At 43.7% G+C, this 20,100-nt stretch overlaps 1 protein-coding gene across 6 annotated transcripts; it reads right to left on the bottom strand.

Moving 5' to 3' along the window:
• Positions 1-464: 464 nt before the first annotated feature.
• LOC132913028 (monocarboxylate transporter 12-B) lies at positions 465-19,659 on the bottom strand. 6 transcript variants are annotated; one of them, XM_060970930.1, is made up of 12 exons: positions 18,959-19,659; positions 8,755-8,887; positions 7,494-7,698; positions 7,015-7,155; positions 6,137-6,325; positions 5,347-5,590; positions 4,754-4,952; positions 4,189-4,365; positions 3,785-4,007; positions 3,294-3,533; positions 3,075-3,200; positions 465-2,663 (listed from the first exon to the last, which is right to left on the bottom strand). In XM_060970930.1, the coding sequence occupies exons 1-12, from the start codon at positions 18,970-18,972 to the stop codon at positions 2,509-2,511; spliced, it is 2,046 nt and encodes a 681-aa protein (XP_060826913.1). In that variant the 5' UTR covers positions 18,973-19,659; the 3' UTR covers positions 465-2,508. The 6 variants fall into 6 exon arrangements, with proteins under 6 accessions (XP_060826913.1, XP_060826911.1, XP_060826914.1 ...); XM_060970928.1 differs by having other exon boundaries at positions 19,167-19,659; XM_060970931.1 differs by lacking the exon at positions 18,959-19,659 and adding an exon at positions 17,301-18,335.
• Between the last annotated feature and the right edge of the window lie 441 nt (positions 19,660-20,100).

Raw genomic sequence — 20,100 nt, 5'->3', positions numbered from 1 at the left:
GATGGTCTTTAACGCTTCACGTAGACGACGAAAAAGGTTACCTGTCCCCTTGAAACAGTTCGTCGTCTTTTGGTCTGGATCGTAAAACCGGAGAACTCACGGAGAAGACAACGTCGTTGAGAATCCTGGCTCTTGTTAAAACGAGATAACACGCACGGTCGAAGAAAGAGAGAATTCCAGGTTGCGTTAACGAATGGCTTCGCAAAACATATGGATCGAGCGCAATAAAGGTAACATGAAAAGTGATAAATTTTATCCCGGATTTGCAGCTCGTAATTGGCAATAAAGAACAGGAAAACCACGCATACGAGCAAATACGACAAACGTTTCAACGATCGTACGTATACACGCTGATAAATAATTTATAACATTTACGAGCGATGTTGCGTCGTACGTTGGAGACAGTAGGAGTGGCAAAACAGAGGGAACGTACAAGGCAGGACGAATCGCATGGAAAATTCAAGTTTCAGGCGTTCCTCGTTTTTTATCTCTTTCCTTTTCATAGTCTTGATATTTAATCGCACATTTACATATTTGTGTAACAATATCGTTTCGCTGTCAATCAGCAAATATGCGACGCGTATCACGCGGCGACCATCCTCGTGACACGCGATCAAGTATATGTCTGAAAACGAGTTCGTACAATCTATTTCCACGAGACTCGATTATCTATCGAAACAAACGTTACGTCGTCTAATGGAATATCGCATTTGGCACGTGTCGCTCTTTAATGCGACATGTCGAAGCTCGTGTAGAAAACGGTTTGGCAAAGAGAGAGGGTAGTTTAGAAAGTTGGGAAAATATCGCGATCGGAAAATACATCCGTGCATGTGTTTCTTCTTCTCCGATATTTTCTTTTCTGATTGTTTCGTACCGTACCGTAGGTTGTATCGCGTGTTGGATTCGGATCACTGGCATCACACGCGTCCTACGCACTCTGAACAATATCGACTTTTCGTTCGTACTTCGTAGATTGGAAAACGGGGTGTGTATCGTAACAGGTGAGATGGTCTTTAGTTTAAAAGCGGATTATGCATTTTTCCACTGTGTTTCGAAATGCTAGCTGCGACTGAATTTTTTCACACGTTTCTTATCTGTTGCGATACACTTGGTACAGTATTTTTATACCTTTCTCGACGAACTTTATTTTTTACGGCATTGTTAAATAAATTCTTAAGTAATGAAATGATCGATCCTCCGCGGAACGATGCAACGCTACATCGTCACGAAGCACATCGAACAATTCTAAGGAAACAAAAAGAAAAAAAGAAACGCAAAGAAAAATGCTAGAGTAGATAATTAATTAGGAACAATAGGAACGGATTTCATTTTTGAGCAAATCCTTAAACACCTAGGGATGGGCCGAACATCCGGAACCACGCTGCCGGATGTCGGTTTAGTGATTAATTAACTCTATAAATAGCATTGCACCAGAACGGATGCACGATCTATCTAGATTACGTGTACTCGTTTATGCAAGTACATACGCCTTCGCGTGTAATAGTGTGTTGCTTATTCATTATAGAAACGCGTTTTATAAGATATTCGCGGAAGTGGAAGGCGTGCTCGATCGATTTAACGAGAATATTCACTTCGCCTTCGCGCGCCAATCTTCCTAGAGATACAAACGTTCCATGCGCATTCCTCTCGAAACGATGCAAGATGTACAATAGATAAAGCAGCGTAATTATTCCCGTCTGCAGCATCGCAATAAGGAAATAGGTGTATACGATCGTATTTACGATATCGCGCTATAAATAAGATTTTTGACAGTATAGGATCGTAGCGAAGCTGGATCAAATAGAACGTACATCGAAGTAAAGCAATAATCTGTTGTTTCGGAGACGTGTGTTGATATACAAACGTCTTCCTTACATTCTAAAATCCTTGCAATCCCTGTAAATTAACAGGAGATCGGCGAATTATCAATTGTAAAGCATCCCAATGAATAACGTGGGAAATAACGTTCGAATAAAATCTCTTTATAAAAACGCAAGGCACGTAACAACGAACACATATGTTCCGTCATCGAACGATCTAGAGAAATATCTCACGACTCCCAACCATCCGTTGTAAGATACGAGAAGGCACGTCGGTGATTAAAAACAGCGTAAAAGCTGACAGCGAGTTCGCGACATGTTCACGCGCTACTCGGAATACGAAAACAGCACTCCGACGTTTCATGGGAATGCAAAGCTCGACCTTAGATTTGGACAGAAGCTTTATACTCTGGACGGTATTCCTCTCGGTATGGAATCGTCTGCTGCACTCGCCTGAACGTCTCGATAGACCGTTTTAGTTCCAAAGAACACGAACGAGCCCCTTTCTCATAGCTGCGATGATCACGCTTGTCCTGCTGCCACCACACGGAGTAATTATCGATTCGAGCAGTCGTGTTATAAATTATTTACGCGTTAGTATGTACAAACACACACGGTGGCCGACAACGAGAATACGTGATAGACTTCAGTCTACGGCGTTCTGTCTTGCGCTCGACGTCGACCAGGACTAGGATGGATCGTCGCTGCATTTGTCGCCGTTCTTTTTAGTCTCCCACACGTTGATTCTCTTCAAGGGGTAACAGATCACAGCCGAGAGAAAGATCAGGCTACCAGACAGGTAAAACGAGGCATCGTAACTTCCGGTTGCATCCATAAAGATACCTAAACAAATGGACCAATACTTCTTTTTATCGTATAAAATTAATTAACACGTTAAAACATACTTGTAAAGTTGCTTACACTTCTAAAAATAGATTAGACGACTTTCAAGCGTTTATTTATTCATCGTCGTCTTATTTTATCTGTACTCTCAATTTATGAAAGTATCTCATGAAATTTATTCCACGATCTGTATCTCGTCTCGAGATCGATGCTAATTAATTACACGATCGAAACGGCATTAGTTACCAGTGACTTTTGATTCAACGTTCAAATGTATCACGATCGATCACTCTATCGTAAAGTGTAATAATATGGAACGTTCGTGATTTATATCGCTGTTGCACAACAACGTTCCGATATATTGTCGCGTAACATCCCCTCTGGGTATGAGAATCGATATTTTCTAATCACCTGCAAGAGGCGCGCCTACGGCAGCTGCCACGCCTTGAAACAAAAGAAGCAATCCGAAAGCGTTGGTCAGTTTCTCTAATCCCAGGAGATCTACCACCAGGATCGATCGCAGCGAGGCGAAGACAGCTGCAATGACAGAAATTTTAACCCAATATCTACGGATTTGAAACACCAGATCCATAACATCTTCAAGCTTAGTAACCACGATATAATACTTACATATGCTAATGCCAAAACCGGCAGCGTAAAAGAACTGGTAGCCCTTGCTGAGGGATAATCCGGAGAAAATGGTGAAAAGGCCAGCGGCACTGATGAATATATTGTTGACGACCAACGCGTTAACTCCTGGCAAGCTGCTAGCCAATCCACACACAACACGGCCAATTGTGTTGCCGATACCGATCACAGAGACAAGAAACATAGCGGTCGAGGCCTCGATGCCTGCCAATTGGGCTCGATCTGCAGAACAGAATCGACCACGCTGTTTTTTTTTTTTTCACCTTTTTGGCGCACAGTCGAATTTTAAAATGGGACACTTGGTCGGACAAAATCAAACCGATATCCTTCGAATTTTCTTCTCTTTTCTTTGGCGAATTCAACGTTTCCGAAATGCCGCGAAGATAACGGGGAAAAATGGGATACTTTTGTCGGCAGCTTTCGAAGCTTTTAAAGATGAGAAAGAAACGATTTGATGAAACGTGATACGATACCTGGGACGTACATAAAAGGTGTATAGAAACCCATCATCGTAAGTCCTCCGGATATAGCCAGGATCAAGAAAGATGGACTCTTGAGAAGACTCAAATCGAGCATCGTCGTCAAGATTCGACGTACGCTCTCTGGACAGATGTAACAGCTTCCACTCTCCTCTTCGGCGACGTCCGTCGCAGTAGGCAAACGCGTGACAGACATGTGATAGCCAACGGACGATTGCTGCGCAAATGGTGGTTAAAAAATATATGAATCGTTCGAGAGTAGTCGTATCTACACGAAAAGAAATCGATCGTTTACCGTTACAATTTGGAGACATCGTAAACTCGCGTAATTCGTAGAAAAATATACTTTTTTTCAAGCCAACTTGAAGCATTCAACGGTATTTCGTTTCGTTTTTTACCTGCGATTTGTAATGCGGCAGTCTGTTCAGGGAACCGCCGTAAAAGATATCGTCCCTGTAGAACGGTCTCTGCGGATCCTTGCTGAATGGGTTTCGCCTGTTGCCCATCTTGAGCGATTTCTGGCTGCAGTCCGAGTCCGCGCGCAGTCGTCTGCCGCTGATCGTATGCCTGCGAATCTGCCAACAATTTCCTCTACTCACTTAACCAGGACGTACTGTTATCGCGGCTAAATGAATCCTGCTGGCACAGGAACTGCCATAAAAATGCCATAAAAGTTCAGTTGTGTCCGCAAACTACGTGTATCGCCACGAATATCCTAGCATAACCAATTGTTGATCTTTCTACAATTTCCGTCTTTTTCTACGAATCGTAAAACATCTTTTGGAATTCTCGCGGAGCTTTTTCAGGGTGGTAGCTTGGCTCTGTATAACGATAAATAATTATTTATTTGCCTCTATTTACTTGGCCCGAGACAGCCGATAACAACGTAGAACGTTAAAAACGTTCGCGCGTTCTGACCTCTTTAAAAGTTAGAATAACGCGAGATGAGTGTTTTATGCTCACCGTGGGCACTTTGCCATTCAGTCTCTCCACATCTCCACCGAGGAGATTGTTCTCCTCTTCGACCATCTTCTCGTCCATGTTCACGTCCAACTCTGGATAGATCGGCACGGACAGCCGCTTCTCCGAGCTACTCAACTTCCTTTCCAGAGTTCGCAGCTCCGCGTGAATCTTATGAAGAGAATGCAACGACTTGGAGGCGCTGCAATAAGAAGTTTGTCAAATCAGCACCCTGTCACTGTCTGAAAGTCCCTTTCCTCTTGCTTCTTCGTAGCTTAACGTTTCTTCTATCTTTACGAGTTTGTCGACTTAAGACTCGTTCATCGTGTTGGTTCGACCGCGTTTAACTGCTACTTTTGTTTCAAGCGTAGCGTGCAACTCGCAGCACGTTTTACGCCTTAAATAAGAGACTGTAATCTCTACGAACGAAACTTGTACAAAGTTGGCAATTTCTATTTCTCGGAGTATTCCCTTCGAATTTATCGCAATTCTTACTTCGAGTGAAAATTTCAAAGTACATAAATAAAAGATTTTTTCTAGCTTTAAGACCGTAATGCTTTTGAAAAGTTGAAGATAGATGGAGATTTAATTATTACTTTACTATGTTGGAGTTGCTTCCAAGCAGCTCAGCAGCCGTTGGATAATCGGTATTGTTATTGGTTCCAAAGAAACCGCTTCTCTCTGGTTGCATACAATGCAACGACGCCGTGGACACTCCCCTTGCCATCAAACTGCTTTTTACTTCCAAACCCGCGTTCTCCGGGCTGGATTTCACCTTAATCCGCGTTGACTTCAATGGACGGAACATGGCACCGAAAATGGCACAATTTAACAGCATTCCTATGACATTTCAAGCAATGTTGTAGAAATGTTCTAACGTAAAATACTTGTTTATTATATATAATTCTTTTTAACCAGTTGACTGCGTCGTTGACTACGTATACAAATCATTGCTTGATTTTAACTACGCACCCCGTGAGGGATTTTTGTTAGCGCAGTTAACGGGTTAATATCGCGAAATGGGAACCTTCGATCAGTCTTGGATTGAAACTGGTGTTCCAACTTCTAGTACAAAAAATAAAGGAACATTGAAATACGTGGAAACTTTCATCGATAACATTGGGCAAGCGTAAGTGTTTGAACAACGCTCTGTGGAAATACAATCCTAAAGTTTCCATTGTTTGCTCGAAAAGAGAGTGTCGAGTGACAAAACAATGGAACGTTTGTCAAACATGCCACAAGACGATAACATCAATACTATCTTATTGACAAATTACCGAATCGATGATATCGTTGTTGAAGAATTTTAGAAAAATTCTCCGCTGTTCAATCGAAGACTGGTGTTACGATATCAAAGGTAGATCAACCGGATGTTTTATCGATTACCTGCTTGGAAGAGCAAGGCGCCCCTCCAACCGAATTGCTTCACCAGTATGTCTGAGATAGGCGCGAGCATGAAAGCGCCGATTCCGGATCCGCAGACCGCGATCCCGGTAGCCAGCGCTCGCCATCTTTCAAAATAAAATCCGGTAGTTATGACAGCCGGCACGTAAATCAGGCCTGCCCCGATACCTCCTAACAATGCAAGACACAAATACCACGTGAAACGGGAGAAATAGAAACGATGAATCACGGAATGGAATTTTTTATTTAAATCGTCGCTGTTCTACTTGGGACTCGCGTTTCGACAATCGCGCGACAGGAATTTCTTTTTACTTCAAAAAGTTCCGATTCTTTGGATACGAAAGTTAACGTTAGCCGAGTGCATCGTTTTATCGTACAAAGGAATTTTAAGGAATTCTCCGGTTGCAATAATTTCAGTATCAAAGTTAACGTTAGTTTTAAGTGCACCCGTTCCTCCCTTTTCCCTGTCTTTTTATTCAAGAAATTTCGATCGCGAGAACACGGCGAATGGAAAGTGACGTCGTTCACGTGCCTCGAAAGGGGAACGTTCTTTACATGCAAAATGGAACACCAGGATAAAAGGGAAACTTTTCTGTCCAGGCGGTAGGAACTTGGTCCGGAACAAGCGTATACAGGGTGGTATGTCCGAAAGAACGTACCCGAATGTTTGTGCAGCTTCCAAGGTGTTACGTAGGTGTTACCAAAGACAAAAGTGCGTCGAAGAATATGCAAATGCCTCGAAATCGTGCAAATTTGTCCAACATTGAAATTTGAACAACATTCGCAGCTTCCAAGAGCCAAAACGTAATATTTAAGTACACTGTTGGACGCCCTACCCTGTACATAGGATAAGAACTTACCGAGCACGCCGTAAGAGATATAGAGGAACTCGATGGAAGTGCTGAAGTACGACAGGACAAAGGCGCTGCAACTTATCACGCTTCCAAGGATCGCTACCAGACGAAAACCGTACCTGTTGGCCAATGCTGACACGAATGGACCTGCGAATAAAACACAAGCGATCCATATTGAAAATTAATTTATCGTTAAAATCAAGGATATTGCGCGTTGAAAAGGGAAACGTCGTATTATAATGCGCTGTAATCGGAATTTTGCTATCAAGTTATACGACGTTATAGAAAAAGCTAATTATACTTGGAGCTATTACGTTGACAGCTAATTAAGAAGATACTTTAAAAATAAATGAGATAAGTCACGGAATAAAGCAGAAAGAATTAAGAAGAAAAATTAATTCGACGTTCCATACAAAATGTATTTTTCAATTATCGCGAGGCCTATCGAACGATTTATATTTATACGCTCTTTTTTTGTCACTGACCAGCCATAAGATAAAATCCAGACTGCAACGAACCAACCAGCGCCACTCTCGCCTTCGACACTGCGAAAGCTTCGGAAATATCGTTGAGAAAGACACCGAAGCTAAAAATGATGCCATCCACGAAGAGGTTGCACATGAAGGAGGCTGCGACGATCATCCAACCCCATCCACCATCCGGTGGCACCACCATCTCCACCTCGATGCTCTGACAACACCAACGATAAAAAGTTTTCACGTGCATGAAAATGTATTTCTACCGCAAGTTTCGTGGTTTCCTTGAAACTTTCCTTCGATTAGCATGCTAATAGGCAACCAAAGACGAGTTAAAACACGATGCAGGATCGGTTTCTCGCTTCTTGCGGCTCAATTTTCGTAAGGTCGTCGTCTCGAGTTTCCAAGGTACTTTCACGGGCCAACAAAGAACATCTGGCAGAGTTTGTAGAAAGAAGAAGAAGGTTCGGAAGCTGAAGGCAGGAAAGATCGTGTGGCTCGGTGGACGGCCAGCGACGAACGTTTCAACACCGTCATTCGTGGAAATTCACAAGGTGCTCGAGATCAAGGCTAAAGAGCGTCTGAAACCGTCCAAGCCGGCGACTTTCGCGTTTTGCTAGACCGCGCGTGACCCAAAACTCTGACGTGTTATCGAACCGACGACCGCGACCGCGACCGCGCCATGTGACGCTGATACCAATTCACTTTAACAGAGAACTCGATTTATGAATTACTACGGCCAGTATTTTTAGTCTCGTGCAACGATATCGCCGACGATTGTTGCTAATCTCTTTACAGAGCATCGGAGCAGCCCCGCGTTTCGCAAGTTTCGCCACTGTTCCAGCATCGTTGGAACTTTTCTCTCGCGCACGCTGTACCGAAGCTAACCGCTCTTCTCGGCAAAACGAATACGTAAATCGTAGAATAACGTTCGCAGACTTATCTAAATATCTTATTACGCGTAGCGCTTGCCTTTCAGAGCTCGTATCTCGCAAGCTTCTTCCCTGTTAGCTTTCTTACGGTGGAGAATTTATGAAAATAACCGAGCGTCGCGCTAGTCACTGAAAATACATCGTTTGAAAGAAATGTCAACGATTGGCCACATATGGTCCACGTCAGGACTATAATCATCGAGGTGTCGTATTCTACGATTAACAGGAGTAACGTCGCTCATCCCGAACGAACCGATCCTTGTCGTTTCATTTGCACGGTCCGTACGACTACCGAAGCGCGATACAGATACATTCAGATCAGTCCTGCAGTGTCTCACCTCGTTGTTGTTATCTGGAACATCTTCCAGCTGCAGTTCCTCGTTCCTGCAATTGCCTCCATTCTGCTGCGGTACCTTGCTGACTTGTTCATCCACTTTATTCTCCAATGACGCCATCATCGTCCACGGTTGACTGGAACAGAGGATGGACCGTTGCAAAGAGCGTGATAGATGGTGAAAATAAAAAGAAACAGATGAATCGAAACGAAGGCGAACGCGACGAAGATAAGGTCGAAAAGCAAACGACTACGGTTCGTACGTTTTGTAATTTACATATCATTATCTATCAGCGAGTAACTTAATTAAGTATTTGTTTGCATCGTGCTCGATCCGCGCTGCGACTCGTCGCACTCGTCGTGCATGCTGCTGCACAAACACGCGTGTATTATCATACCTATAAATTATCCACGTGCACGCGGTGCCGCGAGACAGGAGAGGAATCGACGACGAGACTTTCCTCCTTTCCGCGACCTTTCTCTCCTTTACGACGAACCAACCCTGTCCAACGAAGGGTCGTAATATCGAAGACGTCAATGGGATATAACGAGCACAAAGTCATAAAGCGCACATTCTAACAGACGAACGTTGAGATCGACGAGATGGATCGCGAAAGAAATGGAAAAGGCGTCTAGACACGGATTGGCCTCGCTCGCGGACAACTGGAATCTTCAACTGGAAGTGTGCTACTGTAGTGAAGTCTGTGTGAATCATAGATATTATAGCCAGTTTTATGTAGCATACAATATGTGGTAGACGTGGCGATGGGAGCCAACGGTGGCCGGTATCAGGAAGAAAGTGACGTCTCGATAAACATCCGACGAGTGGGTAGAATTATGGACGGATATCGTCGAAGAAAACAACGTTCTAATCGAGCCTCGTGCGCTTTCAGACTTCTTTCTCTCGTTGTTTCATCAGCAGCCATGTTTCGTAACGTTGGTCGAGTTTGATACGATTACGACTAGTACGAGGTAGGTCAAGGGCGATGCGACTCGATAATGTTAACTTACCAACACGGAACGAGCACAAGCAATTATCGAAAAAAGGATCGTCATTTAATGTTCAACGAGCACTTGCACGAAATCGAAAGGAAAGGTTCGGTTGAAACGGGACGCCGAACAAAAACAACGCGAATCGCACTAATTCTGATTCACTGGAACGAAGACACGCGTACTTCGACCATTCACCGTGATGTTCAACGTACAACGAAGAACTCGATTAAGGACGAAGTTTCTCTTGAGAAAATTTCTCACAGCTGATACGGCCATATACACGAAGTACAGTCCCACGGGCAAAAGAGCAATCAGCTCGTTAAATTGCCACACGAACAATCGACCATGCCGATCCCAAACGGGTTGATAGTTCACGTCACGAGCCGATTGTTCGCTATGTTCGGCCGGCCTTGACCTTTCTCAATGTTCTTGACCGACCTTCAGCCGAGAATGAACTTCAACGTTGGAAGCATGTGCTCCGTTAGAGTAACCTCGAGCTTTTTAATCGTTGCCGATGAAAATCTATATATCACGGTTGCATAAATAATCACGATATTCTTGAAATTAATTTTGATAAGATATTGGAAAAACGGATCGACATAAATGTTTAATAGAAAATAGAAGCTTTACGAAGATAAAAGTAATAAATGAAATGTCATTACATACCGTGGATCTAGGATTTAGCCATGAAAAGAAATAACTTTTCACACAATGCTGAGGTATTTGAAAGGAAACGAATAACTTGGAACGCTTCTACACGGGCTATGAAGTTGACCAAAAAATGGTCCGCCTAGAGACTGTCCGTTGTTCGCGAAACACCGGAGGATAGTCTGTCGTCGATGGTTCGACGTAGGACAATTGATCGACTGAGAACAGGCTGCTCTAATAAACGGGCGTGTTTGTATGTTGTATTCTGTGAATGATAAGATACCGTCTATGTTGGCCAATTTCGCGTCGTTTGCATATCAAACAAAACACATCTCTGAAAACACGGTAAATCGTTTTAATGTCTGTTTACTATGTACTCTCTTACAACGCTCACAAATCTTTCAGAGCATCGTGATATCGTTGATGGAAGAACGAAAGGAAATAAATTCCGAGATTTCGAACGAATAATATTTCTCTTGGAATTACTTCGTTCGCTACTGCTTTCTAAATTACAACGCGGTTATCTTCGCGTGATTGTCGGCTTCCTAAACACACGAAAGTCGAGTTGTCGTGGAAAAAGTTACGCATTCCAGAATCACCGAGACAATACTCGTCACAGATTAATATCGCAGCCCACCTTCGAGTGGGAAATTACCGCAGAAATTCGTTAGATAAGCTTACTAAAATTTTGATAAACGTAAGTTTGCCTCGTATTAGCGACTTGATTAAAAGGTTTAAGAGACGATTATTCGGTACTTTGAATTATCTCTCGATTCGATCGTTTGCCAGCTTGTCGATAAGATCGCGATCATCGTTAGTTGTTAATAAACGTACACATACGTATAGAGCAAAGATTCGATCGAATCCAAAACCTCTTCCTGTTACCTTCCTCGTCGAACGTTTCCTTTACGATCATTCTACCAACGTTCCACATTTCTCGTACGAGCGTCGAAATTACTTCGATCAGAAAATCCCCGAAAACGGTTCGGGTCAACGTCCCCTGCGTGTCCCTGTCGCCCGTTGTTCCTTCTGGTTGTCGTTGGATACAAGGTCGTAAGAGATATAAATACGAATAACCACGGATGATCTGCTACGATCTAGCCCAGAAGACAAAAGGGAAGAAAACGAAGAAGAGGACGAAGCAGAGATTTCGACATCGGCTGGTTAACGTCAAATGAAACGGTCCAGGATCCTGTTGGTCCACGTGTAACGACGACGTTCTCTGACGAAGCCGTACCGTTGCACCGTTTGACGAGTATTGTGCAAATAGGATTGTGTAAACTCAGCCTGCTGATAAGGGGAGCGCTTATTTTTAGTAAGTCGCGGCTAACTCTCGCTTCACAGCTTCCTACGAACCTTTAAATCACCCGAACGCGCCAAATATCGCAACGTTGTCCAACGATCGTCGAAATTTTGTTAGAAAGGCAACGAATTCGTAGCCAAATCGAACGCTTATCGACTCTCGGTCCTACAACAACTGGGGTGTGCTCAGGGTTTCGAACCGTTAGACTGCTATTGAAACGGTGATAATTGATGCTCTAATTAATTGATAACTACGAGCTAGAATGGCACTCGTTGTAGGGTTAATTACCTACTACGAAGAAATTAAGAATAGGCATCTTCTGTCGATGATAGCCACGTTCTCAGAACGTATTACGAAAATTCAAATAGCCAACGTCGCAGAGCAACTTTTTGCGCTATGATACCTGGAATTTGCAACGTCTGAGCTGTAGAGTCTGATCGAGACACGTAATCGACATACTCCAACGATTACAGTCTAATCGATAGCTGTGGACCAGAGCAACGTTCGAAGTTATGCTAAGTACCTACTGTGGCGAGCAAACTGAGAACATGAACATTCTCACTTGGAGGCTGTCTTACAGAAATTAAAGCGAACAAGGTGGAGATCAGTTTTCGTATTTACACAGCGTGCAGAGCTGTTGTTGCTTGCTAGTCGTAGGTGTTTCCGTTGTCCTTAAGGCCGAGTTGCACAACATTTGAATTTAAGGAACACCTGTAAGCTGCGACAAGACTATTCAACTTTCTAAACAGCTAATATTACAGTCTACACAATATCTGAGGGTAAATTTACTTTGTCGCTTGCTTACGTTACGGCACTTTCAGCGGACATCCTAAACACAGTTGAGGTATCCCGATAAGATTCTGCGGATAAACAGAGGATCGTTTGAAAGATTCCGAACTTCCGAATCTTGAGACTCGGCTACTTCTATCGATTTACTTTTAATAATAACAAAATTGTAAATCCAAACACATACGAAAAGTGCCGACATCTGGAAAAACGATCATCGCCGTCTTCGTTTCGACACTCTGCCACGTATAAACTACACGGCTAGAAATATTTATCCCTGAGGAAGTTAACTAAGAATGAGAATCTATAAATGCGAGGGACCGCAATTTCGAAAGCTCCCGAACGAACCGAAAAAGAAACATCCAGTTCCTTCTTTTGTAATGAAAAAGGCTTCCAGTAGCGTCTCCAACATTGAGAAAATAGCCGGATACACGGAAGCAAGCAACGATATATCGAGCCGACACACCGGTGAAGATATTTTCTCGAAATAATCCCCCGGTTGCACGGCGCGTGCTCTGAGAATAGAGGCAGGCTCGCCTAATAATAGCGATATAAAAAGAAGGCCCATTGGAACAGTTGTGTCGGGAGAGCGAGACGCGGAAAAGGAAATCGAAAGGATACCGATCGGCGAGCAATCGGTGCTTGAAAAATCAGAAGAAGCAATTATCGATGGAAAGCGGATAGATAGCCATTATCGTGTTGCACCGAACACAATGCGCTGGCCCGTTTATTCGAGAATTCGTTCCTGGCTCGATACCAAACGCATCGGATTCTGTCTTTTTCTTCTCTCCGCGTTGTTCATTCTTCGCCATCGTAGACGGCGGACGCGACGACAAAACGAGGCGAATACCTACGACAAGCTGGTGAATCGTCTAGCCGAATCGCTTTGTTCCATAAACAAATTGCCTTATCGTGCGCGGTAATTGTCAGCTTTCTACATTTTTATTTCGATCTGTTTAAAGCGGAGAGCGAAACAAAAAGCGCGATCCGTTGAAAGACGTAATTTAAAAATCGTAAATGACATTACTAGCCACGATTGTTTCAGGCAGTCTGACCGATTGGAAAAGTCCCGTTAGGGTAGCTATATTCCTTGGAATGTGTCTATTCTGGCGTGAAACTTTTCCAATCAGCGTTTGAAAAGTTTTGTTGCTTTCACTGGCCTCTTGGTCGTGTTGCTCGAGATATAGATAAAATATATAGTCGAAGAATTCGATCGTTTTATTATTCAAAACTGTACGAAATAAATCGAACGATTACCCTTCCGCCTTACAAAACTTACAAAACAATTTTTCAAGAGTAGCTAGTTCGCGTTAGAAATTCTTTTATTTGAAATTGTAGAATTCTACGAAGAATCGAATCTCTGCAATTTCGACGCGAAACCATCGACCACGATCTAAATAAACGTCAGAAAATGCAAATGTTCGACGAGAAACCGAAGAAATAATCTATTTATTCGTTGCAAACGAATAAGATCTAATGAAGTAGATTTGACGATAGCTGCGACTGTACTCAACGCGTCTTCCTGGAAACGCCGCGGAAACACACTATTCGTTTTGATGGCGGGAAAGAAGCCCTCGTTAGGGGCTCGTTCAATTCCATTTAAGCGGCATATTGTGCCTAATTGGAAAATTGTCAGGTTTTCAATTGAATTTTCATGCAACGTTCGCTTTAATTATCGCCGACCGGTAACAGGATGCTCTTTCTAACGAAGACGCGGTCGATCGAGCAACGACTCGTAGAATCCAAGTTGCGAATGCTGCTATCCTTCTCGTACAAAATTCGTTTCGATATCCAACACCGCGATATTACATCATTCCGTTGCCTAGTACTTCTCAATATACTTTTCCGTTATTATTGTCTCTGAGAAAACTTTTATTCGACTCTTTGATGTCGAGGGAGGAATCGTCGATAGCCGAGCAAAGAGAAAACTCTTTTGCTGCCTTATCTCGTGCAACTTCGACACTTGGAATAATAGTCGAATGGAAAATTATATGCGCGGTGCGAGTCGATATCGTGTATAAATATTGAAACAAACCGCAGTATGTACTTCGGGGTATACACCGGAATGGAGGACGTCCGTGCATCGCTTACTGGCCCGATAAATCAAACAACGATCGTACCAATATTTACATGTTCCATATAATCGTCGGTGATATCCAAATTAATGCATCGTCGTAACGAACAAATTTTAACGTGCATTGTCAAGATGTTTTTGTCTGCGGCTAGGAATTTCGTAAATACTACTAAATTATCTGTGTTTCCGGAGTATCGACATGGAAAATAAAAGGAGCTGTGTGTTCACGGACATTGTATCTCAAACTTTCGACTTTACATCCTCGATATCCCGTAAAACTTTGATATCTGAAATTCAACCGATCGGTAAATTATCTATCTTTTTAGAGTATCGAAAAATGGGAGCAACTATCTCCACTTGTTCAAGATTTCCGTGTTTACGAAACTTTTTAATTTCTCATCTATCGAGATCGATCGCTGATTAGATAAATCGGCGAGATGTTAACGCAATAACCGATAACCAATCGACAAAACATTTTCTCGCGTTACAGGTATTTTAAACTGCGTGAAAGTGTCTTTTATCTCGAGCACACGACTCGTTCAAAATGTAAAGTTGGTTATCGTACAAGTAAATCTGCTCCTATCTCGTTTAGATAATATAATTAGCGCGATTACTATCTGTTTTTCTCCGTGTCGTGATTGTTTTAAGGAAATCGATATCAAAGGTGCCGTGTAATTTGGTACTCGTTGCAATCGGCGCGATATCGGTGCTTTGATATCCAACATATCTAAATTTTTCGCTGGTCCAATGGAAAAGCGTACCGCGTAAACAATACGCAGCTACCGGAGTAGCTGGCAGAGATTCGTTTCGATGATTCGTCGGTGTTTTTAAACATCAAGATCGAAACTCTATCTGGAGTAATTTGAAAAAAGACAAAAGCCAGTTATCAGACGATTTCTCGAAGCTCCGTTGATTCAACGAAGGGAAATCTTCGAATTTGTACGAGGCAAAGTGGCGAGTTTCGCTTGAAAGCCAATGTAGATCAAAAGATCGATACAAAAATCGCGAAAGAGGAAGTCTATTGAACGATAGCACGACGAATCCCTTATTTAGTTCCGCTGCGGGCCTCGTTGCCCCTCTCGAGAAATTGATTCGGGCGAAACTCGTGGGCCAGCTCCCATTCACTCGGACCGTCAACGTGAATGACTCGACCGCTGAAAAGGCACCGGTAATACAATGAACGATTCTACACGTAGTATGTACCTACGAATCGTATGGCCGAGTAAGCGATCTTCTTCTCGAGGCCACGTGCTGAGGCCAAAGTTCAACGGGACTTATCTTGCAGATTCTTCGCACACGTTTATTTACCAACATTATTCGCGATTCAACGCTAAATCGGCGATGGACTGTGTATCTCAAACTTTCAGGAATAGACCTAAAACGGGCTAATAAACCCGACATTCCTTTCGCAGGCCACTCGACCCAACCCACGCGTCTTTGTCTCTCCGCGTTTCTCGCTATGCTTTTTTTCTCTCTCATCTTGAAAAGATTGCCCAGGTCAGGGAAAAAACGGAAACGCAGAATCATGTTTGCTTACCATTAAGCGTTAACACGTGATTAACAGGCGCTTCTCTCCTATAGTTTTACATATTTTCTTACCGAACGAGCCGAAGCGGAAATTAAATAGAACGACGATCGATGAAATATTCGAGACATTCGAGTAACAGAAAAAACACCGGCTACTAAATAATAATAAAGCGATCGTCGATGATCATAAGCTTGTTTGCGCGACACCGCAATGATTTCATTCTGCTCGTTGTAATTGCTGGTTATTCGCGAACGAGGACGCGAAAGATAATTATTATACGGGTTTTTCAACGCGATCGTGGAAAGAAAAAGACTAATCGAGGAACAACGATCCGACTGACTTTTTTTTTTCGTAAGAGAAATAAAAATGGTGTTTTTATACATGGACTGAGGAGCACGTATCTATTTCCGAGTTGGGAAGCGGATCGAGAGATAAGCCGGAAAGGGAATGGAAGAAGAAATTAACGCAGGCGATTTTCATACGCGAGACAAGGTCGATTCGCTGAACGGCTCTCATTACGGATTCGGAATTAATATTCCGATCTGGTCGGTCGAGCAGCACGCATGCGCGTGCTAAGTGCACACGATCCTTACCGTATGGAAATTTCGGAAACGACGCTATTTCATCTGAACGAACGTCATCGGTATCGAAGATAAGTTACGTTTTCATTATCGAACGGGACAGAAAAAAACAGACGTCTTGGTTCAGTCTCCCGTCGATAGCTAGAGTCGCGTAGACTCGATCGACGATAAGCGAGAAAATGTATGCACACACGCGTGAAACAAGATACGTGTGTCGGAAAAGGGGGAAGAACGTAGAAAGACGCGTGTCCAACTTATCGTTCCATCTTTCGTGTTTGATAATTTCGTAATAACAATAAGGAACACGTAAAACAAGCTTACGTGTATGCACGACCACGTGCAAAGGGACGTTGCGGAGCGCGCATGCGCGAACCTCGAGGCGGGAAGTGCGCGTAAACGTCGATGGAATACGAAACACAACAGAACACGTATACATAGACGCGGTCGCACGCGTGTACTCCTACATGTGCACTACACACGCGTTTACACTATCGTAAATTCAAAGAAACAGAAGACATGAATGAGAAGTTTTTCGTATGCCCGTACACACGCGCACATATGTAAACGGTTACTATGTACACACCGTGACGAGAGATATATCTGGTTAAACCTGTAACCGTTAAGGCCGGTTGATTACCTTTCCTCGTCAAGCCACTGTCACCGACTGCCGAAATTCCAGGGAGCGGGTGCGAAGGAAAGAGGCCAGAGAGGAACGCGCGCGTGTTCGTGGCCGCGTCGTGCGCGTGTACTAAGACGGTACGCGCGATGTGCCCGAGAGTAAGCGCGATCTGTGTATCCCGTCGGGTGTGCACGGCTTCCATCGGTCACCGATAACAACCGAATGCCAGATTGGTCCGTTTCGAGCTCACAGGATCGTCTCGTTGGACACATACTCCGACACACACCGCCAGATGATCTGCTGCCGGAACGAAGCGTGACGTAACGAGCGTAGAAAGTTACGATTATATTAAATACGAAGGTTTCTTCGAAGTTTGCCAGTAATCGAATCGCCGTTTCCCTCGATCTTCGTCTTCTTTGCGTTTGTCCGTGAATCGAGCTTTTTCTACGGAGATTCGAGGTTATCTCGATCGAGATGACAGAATCTGACAAGCAAAGAGTAAAGCGAAATTCTCGCGATCGTCGATCGATCGCCGATGGATCGCGGTCGATCGTTAGCTACGATATGTGTACACGCGTTAAATCTAGTCGAGACTGACGATCGATGTTCGTTCGATGCGAGACGGCTACGATTTGCGCTCCGTTCGATCGACAATCGAAATCGAAACACGCCACCCTCTTGGTTACGAGATCGAACGCCTGCACTTAGAGGCGCTAACGAGCCGCGGTTAAAACGGTCGATACGCGGCGCCGCGAGTTCCGTTGATCGTCGATAAGGACTCCGGAGGCGACTGTCCGATAACCCGAATCAGCGGAGATTGTGTGACCACCGAACCACTCGGCAACCCGTTTCGACGTTTCCAACCACGAGACACGGTGATAGTGAACTCGATGACGTAATTAATAGCGAAAAGGTTTATTATGGAAGTGGCTAGGCGCACGCGTCCTTGCCTCCCGTTCGTTTCGCGGTAATACTCCTATATTAACGAAATGCATAAAATATTATGATTGGACATCGGAAAAAATGTTGGTTAAGCGTATTTCAAGTACTTTTTATATTCGATTAGTTTATCGTAATACTGATTGCGTTTTGGTGGCCGCTTTTGTTTGTAGCGTCGTTATCAGTTGTAATTTGACAATTCCATAATTCAAACGCCGATAAAAATTCTAAAAAATTTTTCACAGCGACGATACGTTGCCCGGTATGTGCGAACAATTTACAAGCAACCATTTGCCAACAAAATCTGCCCGTCCCATGGAAAAACACGATACATTTCTATCATACCGATTCGCTTCTGCAGTTTGAGTATAACCAAAAGTGATCCACGACTCGTCGATTGATAAGTCGGATGATTAAAACTGGTTCGTGTACAAGTTTCGCTAGTTCCCGCGTGAAAAAGGGCGGCGTGCAGTGCCGATGCACAACTACACGTGCCACGAATACGCAGTGTCGCGTCGTGTGGCGCGAACTCGCATGGCGCAGAAATACACACCAGCTCTCTTTTTGCTTGATCGTGCGTTCGACAGGTCTAAGAATACGTATATTTAGTTCTCTGGACTGTGCGCGGAGATAAATCGTCGTTTTCGATCTTTTTTAGAAGCGTCGCGAACGCGATCTTAATTACCGTGTGCTCCAACAACTCGCGAGATAATCTTCTTTTACAGGAATTTATTTACGTTGCTCGTTGCATTCTTCTTGCTATCGAGCATTAGAGTTATTCTCACGAATCGACCGCGATTCATCCTCGTTCCTTCCCGCGATGTATGTGTATATATATATATGTTCACCACCGAGATAAATTTCACAGAAACGAACGGCGATCCACGTGTACCGAGCCCCGTGAATGCCGCGTATATCATCGAGCATGTACCGAAATGCACTCACGTATGCGTCATGATTGTCGTCAACGAAGCACGAACTTCGGATGTCACACTCGCGCAAGTCGTATCCTGGTGTCGACTGCTTCGCTCGAAGAAGAAGTGAGAACAGACCGAGGGGACGAGTGCCATAAAAATCGACGGTGGTGTTGAAGTTCGAGACCGTATGCGAAAAAGATAGAAGATAGAGCGAGAATGAGAGAGAAAGAGAGATAGAAAGAGAGAGAGTGAGAGAAAGGGAGAAAGGAGAGAAGAAGGAAAAGAGACGAAGGAGAAGAACGGGAAAGAGGCGAAAGGCACGCGGTGAACTGGTGGAAAAAGTACGAGGAAGTCGCGATAAACGACGACGAGCCACTTGCAATTCTCGCGCGACAGAACGGAGGCGGTGTTTCGCCAAACCTCCGCTCGTTTTCTTGCGTTTCGCCCCTCCTATTGCACGGTGGCGCTTGAACGAAAGTGTAAGTTTACTTAAGGTAGGTCGCGCCAAGAATATACGCCTATTGCACGACGAACTCTCGTACCGTTCCTTCGGAACCGACGGAGGGAGGGAGATGGAAAACAGATCGCTCCAAAGTGATGACGTTCTACGATTCACCAGATCATTTGCACGATCCTCTCCTTTTTTATATATGTATATCTTATAAAATAACGGTGAAACCATCGGCCGAGTGCGAAAACGTTTCAACAATTTCGTGTTTGCCAGATACGAGTCTTCGAACTTTTTGGCTTGGCCTTTCACTACACGGTGATTTGATCCTTGATATTCAAACGTCCCGCCTTCATAGACGTTACAAACACATATATAGTGTAATTTTGAACACTTCTTTGAAAATATATATGTATGTATGTATGTATATTATATTAACTTGTTCCAAAGAAACACTCGAAATTACACCCTGACAGTTTTAATATTAAGGAGAAATAACTGGGAAATGTTGGTT

Source organism: Bombus pascuorum, chromosome 12 (genome assembly GCF_905332965.1).
Source record: "Bombus pascuorum chromosome 12, iyBomPasc1.1, whole genome shotgun sequence".
NCBI lineage: Eukaryota > Metazoa > Arthropoda > Insecta > Hymenoptera > Apidae > Bombus > Bombus pascuorum.
The sequence above is the reverse complement of the archived record's forward strand: the minus strand, read 5'-3'. Positions and strand labels throughout refer to the sequence as shown.

Bases quoted from the DNA above. Each gene is read 5' to 3' on its own strand.
- LOC132913028 (XM_060970928.1), bottom strand. From the start codon at position 19,291: ATGGCACTCGTCCCCTCGGTCTGTTCTCACTTCTTCTTCGAGCGAAGC. The intron at 4,008-4,188 runs GTAAAAAACGAA...CCATTTGCGCAG, and splicing joins TGCCGCATTACAAATCGCAG to CAATCGTCCGTTGGCTATCA. The intron at 2,664-3,074 runs GTGATTAGAAAA...CCATTTGTTTAG, and splicing joins CGTAGGCGCGCCTCTTGCAG to GTATCTTTATGGATGCAACC.